Below are 8,005 nucleotides of genomic sequence, written 5' to 3'. Positions count from 1 at the left end.
CCCTGGTGAGTCCACTGTCACGAACATGAGGATGAGGAACCCATTGTCCTATACCCTCTTTGAGCTCTTGGTCAAATAAGAGAATCTGTCTGTATTTGGTGTGGTACCACTACTTGAAAGGACTCAACAACACCTTGGGCTTGCTATTGGACAAGGTTACGAACATGGGGACCACCATGTTCCTTGTTCCTCACCCCATTGGGGGAAATTATATTTTTTTTTAAATAAATTGAAAGTAAAATAAAATAGGAAAAATTACATAAACGAAATATAAACTTCCATCTCATTATTAATCATTAAATATATTGAAGGTAGTGCTAACATACCCTACCAGGCAACCATAGTTTGTTGTATTGCACTCTAGAAATTGCTAAATTGATAGGGTAACCAAATTCCTTGTTTAGATATATTAGATGCCCTCTACAAAAACTACACATGAAAATTCCCAACATTTTCGTGCAAGACCAAGACATAAACAATATATTAGCTATAGCATAAAGGAATATTGTGTATCAACAGACCACCCATGAGCTAGAAATCCTTCTCCTTTACCTAAAGGTTGTATCTAGTGATATCTACCATCATTTACCTAAAGGTTGTATTTAGTTATATTTTGTTCTGAAATTACAATTATTTCTCACATCATACATACCCCATTGGCATTGATTCTTCACAAGAGTTACCACTCCCTTTCTCCTCCAATCAATCAATAGACCTTTGCAAGTGCTTCTAATTCTGGTACTTGAATGGCCCACTCTTCACTGGGAGGCTTTTGTGCTTCTCCATCTTTGTATTCATGTGGAACGACCACGCTACCCTCTTTATTTAATTTTTCCCACACCCTTGGTAGTGGGAAAACCACCCAGTCAACCACATTCCTTGTGTCTCACTCCCATTGGAGAAAAATATAAGTCCTTCTTTCTCACCCCATTGGGGAAAAATTGTATATTTTAAAAAATGAAATGAAACTAAAATAAATAAAAAAAGGAAAAAATACATAAAAGAAATGTATGAGTAATTTTTTTGTAAGCTTATATCGTATTACCTCACAAAATAGAAATTTCTAGTACATCATTCATCCAAACACTCTTAACAATTTTACGACAGAAGGTCTCAATCTGCCCATTGGGAAACCAGATAGTTTTGACCATCTCCCTATAGAGTAATTTGTCCAAAACTGCAAAAAAATTAATAATTGCAACATAACTAGAATTTCTACAGCATAATTATAACACAAAAGACTATCAACAATCATAAGTTGGCCATCACTTGCTATTAGAGGCACCATACAACATAAAGCTAAGAAATCTACTAGAAATAAAACTCCATGCATCTCCATGTATAGGGGTGGCCACCCCACCCCCACCATCTAATGTAATTCATTCTTGAAGGTGGGGGGCTCCACTTGCTCCACATAGTCTCCTCTAAACACACTCTATCAAAAATTTATTTATTTTTTAAAATAACTCTAAATTTAAAATTTAGAAGTAATATAAATGTTTTTATCATTTCATTCTTTTCACACTCATATACATTTTACAAAAAACACAAGAGATTTTCTAATAAAAACTATTTTAATGCATTACCAATAATAATGCAATACAATAATGTATTCTAAGCATTAAACTTTTACAAAATAAATTAATAATATGTTTTACCTATTAAACTTCTATAAAATAAGCTATATTTAATAAAATAAACTGTAAATCTTCAAACTATGGTATCTTATTTTTAGTGTTTCAAACTTTTGTCATGGCAATTGCTACAATTCTTCAGTGTTTTATTGCGACCATGGGATAAGATGCAATATTACACATCCCTTCTGGTGCTTGAACGTCTCTTAACAATCTAATGTATCGTGCTTCTCCCCAACCTTCTCCCCAAGAGTTCTTGACTCTCCAGAACTTAATTCCCTTATTTTTTCCCTTAACTCTGTTGCCATATCCAACCAGTACAACTCCATGGTCAGCTAAATCACTTAGTTCGCTACATGGACCAGTGAATATTCCCTGCTTAACAAACAAAATTTGGTTAATTACATTCGCTAAATTATTTATATCTTAAACAAAATTTGGTTAATTACACTGGCTAAATTATTTATATCTTATTTATAAGTTATGAACAACAATATAAAGAATGATAACCATTTACCTCCATATAATTCTGAAACTCCGGACTGCTTCCTGCCATGAGTACAGCGATAGGTTGTAGAGTTACTGCCAATTTGAGAACTGCTTCATCGTTAGAGATGAGAAAGTCATACTCATCAATAGTTGCTGCTGGATTTCCTATCTATATCAAAACAAAACAACACAATGATTTGATTGTCTTACAAATTATAATAATGTTATTATTATAAATATTATTATTTCATGATATCTAACTTTATTATTATTATAAATATTACTATTTAACAATATCTAACTATCTTGATGCACAAATCCATCTTAGTATTAATCATTAAACCTTGTTATTGTACCTCTGCGAATCGGCACGGCCCCTGAAAACCCTGATAGGGATACCGATCTTCACTGATCAACCCTCCGGTGTCTATTATATATTGGAAGATAACGTCAGACTTCGCTCCGGAATCGCAATTATAACCTTGGGGATTGCAATCAAACGATTGCTGCGCTGATAGGCTAAGCAAATTGCCTGTTTCGATAAAGTGGACGCCCTCTACAGCGCCTGCAATGAAAAATGCCCAACAACTAGCTGCACGAGACACCAGGGAAAAAAATCCAGCTCCTTGGTTACCATTCGAAATTGAAATTATTTCTCTCATAATACATACCGCTACCATTTGAAATTGAAATTATTTATCTCATAATACATACCGGAGTCGCCTTGATCCTTCACACTGGATACCGCTCCCCTACTCCTCCAATCAAAAGTCCTTGGCAAGCTGTTCGAGTTCTTGGACGTGAATGATACATTCTTCAGTCCCATTCTCTTGAGGTTTCTCCATCTCTTCTCGCATGCTCATCGGTTTCAAGTACATGGCTCTGAATTCTTCGTTAGTCAGATCCGCAAACTTATTCAATCCAGACTTGGATTGAATCTTACGTACAGACTTGGATTGAATAAGTTTGCGGATCTGACTAACGAAGGATTCAGAGCCTCTGTAAATCCAGGAGACTTGCGGGTTGCATTCACTGATAAAGCCCACAAGGCTGCCGGCACCAGAAACAGAAACAGGACAGCCCTTGCCATTACTAACAACAATAATTCACACAAGTATGCCCAGAAATAATGTGAATTGGTGGAGATAAACTGGAAGAGGATCTCGTTATATAGTAACTACGACCGAGTGTAATCCAATGACATCATTCGTGGCGTGTAATGCAGTGACATCATTAGTTGGCGTGTAATGCAGTGAAATATTATTTATTATTTGTGAGCGTTGTGGGTCAAATATCTCCATCTAATAAGTCAATGATACGGATAAAAATATTTAATTAAGTTTGGAATCTTATGTTTTAATTAAATTAATTAATGAAATAAAATTCAATTATAAGTTTTTTATTTTAAAAGGTAGAAGGGAAGTAAATAGAGAGAGGGTCGGCGCTTTCCCCTCACTCCGTTTGGTAAGGGTGCTGACGCAGAGCCGGGACAATGGGGGATACATAGTGGTGGGGAGCTGCCGCTAGCCGATACACAAGAAAAGTAGGGAATTCACTACTTCAAGGTGGCGTGGCCTATAAGGAAAAGCACCTCACAGAGGCATAATGACAATTGCCAGGGAATGAGTCAAACAACCAAGCTACTTAGCTTAGCTTTTCTTTTCTTTAATGAAGAATGAGGGAGGTGGTGTGGATGCAGGTAAGTTGAGTGCATCAAGCTGGCTATTGGCCTCTTTCTCTCTTTTCTTTCGATAACCAGGTATTTTTAATAGGTATTTTTAATAATTTATATATGATTAAGGGAAAAAAATATTTTACAAAAATATATAAATATTAATATGAATAAAGTATACATGTAAGTTTATATAGGGATCATGATATTATTGTAAAATTAAGAAATAATTCAATTATGTATAAGTAAAATGAGTTGACACAACTAGAACACACACTTGTGAAAGAAAACTTAATAATAGAGGCACAATCACATATGTGATGCATAGTGAATAGGTAAAACATGAATAAATTGTACAAATAATGTTGTTTTGCGATATCTAACTTAATAATAGAGGCACAATCACATATGTGATGCATAGTGAATAGGTAAAACATGAATAAATTGTACAAATAATGTTGTTTTGCGATATCTCTATGATACACATATATAAAAAGTTTTTAAGTGACTCAATTTCACTAACAGGATTTATTAAATTTGAAGATTGTTGAATTTAATTTATGGGCCAATTTATTTGATGAGATTAGCAAATCTCAAGTGGATCACTAACATGATAATTTTATGAAATTAGTCTAAATTTCTATTAAAAAAAATTCAGGGTCGAGGATATTGAATTTTATCATGTATATAGACAAAAGTTTATACACTAGAAAATAAAGGATAATTTATTAAATTTGAAGTTTGCTGAATTTATTTGATGGGTGAATTTGGATTTAATTTATGAGTGAATTTATTTGATGAGGTTAGCAAATATCAAACAGAAGATGATTAATTTGGAAAATTATTCTCCATCAACAAATATGAGAAAAATGGCACCCAAGAGAGAGATGTATGTTGAAGGATGATTGAATCAGGGATAACCCAAATCCCTCTGCAATTAAACTTCAGAAGAGCGCAAAGTGGCACAGAGAGCACAACTATATCCCACATACATGGGGACCGATGGAGTACCCTCGGGGAAGACTCCTATAGCCTTGAACTATAAAGCAATTCACTGGAGGGAGGATTTAAATTCTCACATTCTTTGTATTTATTAAAACCATTTAATTTTAAGGTAAAGTTGAAAATAATTAATATTATATTGTATTAATGGAGAAATGGTTACATGGTTGTAACGTAACTCCTTAAGTTAGGATTAGTTCCTAGGTTGTAGGAGTTGGTTCTCACCTCCCTATTCTTTCGAGATGTATTTATTGTATAATCTTTGATTAATTGAATGTGATAGTATATGCTCCATTTTGTGTAGTCTCCACGTGAAGCTTGCTCACCTCTGAGTTGCTGTTCCATTTAATTCAGTTTTTTATTTCCAGTTTTTTTGACATGGTATGAAAGCTTAGATCTGGTGAGCCTGATTTACTTGCAGAGCATTATTGGCTACATTAGAACCCTGGTGTCTACAGAGCCTTCGTGGCTACAATGCCCTAGTGGCAACAAAGGAGCCTCAGTGCTGACATTTTTAGAGTCTAGGTGGTCGGGAGTGACATACCTTACTCACACGAGAAGTTTATCTTTCTCATAGGTCTCACCATACCTCGAGCTGAGCACAAATATGTCATTGCGTTGTTCAGCCTGACAGAAGCAATGATCATCACAATATGAAGGTCAAACCAGCGATGATGTGACCCTTACTTAGAGCGAATTTCTTCATCACCCCTAAAAATCACACTTTTTTAGCTAGAAAGGGTGATGTCATGGTTTTATGGTTCTAATCTTCAGATTTTGCCAATTTGGTGGCGGATCTGAGTTGCGGACCTAGAGATTGTGGTTGATTGGTTGTATATCGACGAGATCAGAGTCATATTAGGTGGATTGGTGGCAGATCAGACATATCTGTGACATTTCAAAGGTTATCGTATGTTGTGAGATTGTTTTTTTTGTAGCTTGTAAATTTTCACTTGGTTACAATTGACTAAAGATCGGGGGATCTGGATTCTGATTAGTCTGAAATGAACAATTTCAAAGAATATTATCTCAATGAGACTAACAAAATTGATGGGACCAATTATACCAATTGGAAATTCAAGCTACAAAAATTGCTTAAGGGATCGAGTGCTTAGTTGATCATTAGCAGCGATGAGCAAAATCCGACCATTTCATGAGGTGGTATGAAAATGCTAATATAGAATTGGGATAAAAGGGATAATAAGGCAAAAGTCTTATTGAAGATGTCAGTGAAAGACAATATTATCCCACATATTAGAGATTGTAATTCGTCGAGTGGGATATGGACTACACTCAAGAACCTTTACGGGACACCGAACACGAATCACATCTTTTCGCTCAAAGGCAAGTTGTTTTCCATGAGGATGGAGGAGAATCAATCTTTTGTTGGATTCATTGCACGAGTCAAGGACCTGAAGGACAATTTGGCTAACATTGGGGAGAAGGTGTATAAATTTGATGTTATCACAATTACATTGAATAGGATGATGGATGAATACCATATGTCTATCACAAGCTTGTCTGCAAGGGAGAAATCCCCTGCATTTGAAGAGCTAACAGGAATCCGGATATAGGAAGACGAGTGGCAGCAAAATTTGAGACCACAAAGTGCCGATCTTTCTATGATGGCGAAGAAGAAGCCATACAAAGGGAAACAACCACAGGGACAGAAAGGCAGTGGCATTTTTCAGAATAGTCCATTTAGAAGTATGTCTCCAAGTAACAATGGTAACAAATCAGACATTAAATGCTTTTACTGTGGGAAGACCGGTCACTTAGCTAAGTTTTTCTTTAAGAAAAAGGAAGATGAGGCTAGAAATAAAAAGAGAAAGCACACAGGGCACTTTGCTGATGAAGGTCATAGTCATGATCTTCGATTATTTGTAGTTGATTATTCTCTTTCAGCTCTTGAGGAGGATGAGGCCGAAATATTGTTCGTAGATTCAAGCGCGTCATCACATATGACAAGTAATAGGCATTGGTTCGAAAATTTTAAAGAAACTACTTCTAGAGCTCACATATATTTAGGTGATGACAGAGGTTATCACATCAAGGGGTATGGTGATGTTCTGGTGATGTTGCCTCATGGTAATATTAGGTATATTAAAAAATTTATGTATGTACTTGGGATAAAGAATAACTTGATTTCTGTTTCTATGATGGAAGATCAAGACCTCCAACTCGAATTCTTTAGATCATACTGTGTCATAAAGGTCAGCAAGAAGGAACTAGTTGCATGAGGAGTGCATGTGGGAGGCCTGTAAAGGTTGAATGTTAAGAGCATGCCACACCAAGCTCTGGCTTCAACATGATTGACAGCCAAGAATCTTTGGCATCAAAGTTTCAAGCATCTTAACCTACAAGATCTCATGCTGCAACAAAGAAATGGTATGGTTGATGGACTAACTGTTTTTCAGAATTTTCATTTAGATTTTGATGGATCTGCCTTAGGGAAAATGCATAGAGAAGAATTTCCTTTCAATGTTGAGAGGAAGAAAAGAGATATTTTGGATCTTGTTCATACAAATATATGCAGACCTATGCATACTAGGTCGGCAGGTGGTGTATATTATTTTCTACTCTTTACTGATGATTGCACTAGATTCTCTTGGGTATATTTTAATAAAATGATGAGTCAGACATTTCAATTCTTTAAAGAATTTAAGAATATGGCAGAGAGGAAGACAAGGAAATTCATTAAGATTCTCTGCTTTGATCAAAAGGGAGAATACAAATTGGCAGAGTTCATGAAATGTTGCGGGAATCATGGGATTATTCAAGAGTTCACAGTAGCTCACACTCCACATCATAATGGAGTTGCAGAATGCAAGAACACAACCCTTGTGGAGTGTGCACGAAGTATGCTTCAAGGTAAGGGTCTATCTAAAGGTTTTTGTGCTGAATCCATTAACACTGCAATATACTTGAAAAATACGAGTCCAACTAAATGTCTCAATTTTAAAACTCCTTTTGAAGCACTTTATGGATATAAGCCTATAGTGAATCATTTAAAGGTTTTTGGGTCAAAATCCTTTGCCCATATTCCCAAGGATGATAGGAAAAAGTTAGATCCTAAGGCCACGAAATGCATCTTTGTAGTATACTGCACTAAGTTTAAAGATTATAAATTTTTTAATCCTTTGACTAATAAAGTATTTGTGAGTTGAGATGTTCTGTTTCATGAGCAGACTGAGGAAGGAAATAAGGG

The 8,005-nt window shown here is 35.5% G+C and overlaps 1 protein-coding gene across 1 annotated transcript; it reads right to left on the bottom strand.

The window, feature by feature from the left end:
* Positions 1–1,772: 1,772 nt before the first annotated feature.
* Positions 1,773–2,949, bottom strand: LOC149182984 (vignain-like). Its single transcript, XM_089414759.1, has 4 exons — positions 2,838–2,949; positions 2,480–2,688; positions 2,152–2,292; positions 1,773–2,009 (listed from the first exon to the last, which is right to left on the bottom strand). The coding sequence occupies exons 1-4, from the start codon at positions 2,947–2,949 to the stop codon at positions 1,773–1,775; spliced, it is 699 nt and encodes a 232-aa protein (XP_089270885.1).
* Positions 2,950–8,005: the final 5,056 nt, after the last annotated feature.

Source organism: Pinus tabuliformis, chromosome 3_2 (genome assembly GCF_031772625.1).
Source record: "Pinus tabuliformis cultivar Carrire ecotype Pingquan chromosome 3_2, CPIR1, whole genome shotgun sequence".
NCBI lineage: Eukaryota > Viridiplantae > Streptophyta > Pinopsida > Pinales > Pinaceae > Pinus > Pinus tabuliformis.
This window is presented reverse-complemented; position numbering and strand designations above follow the sequence as displayed.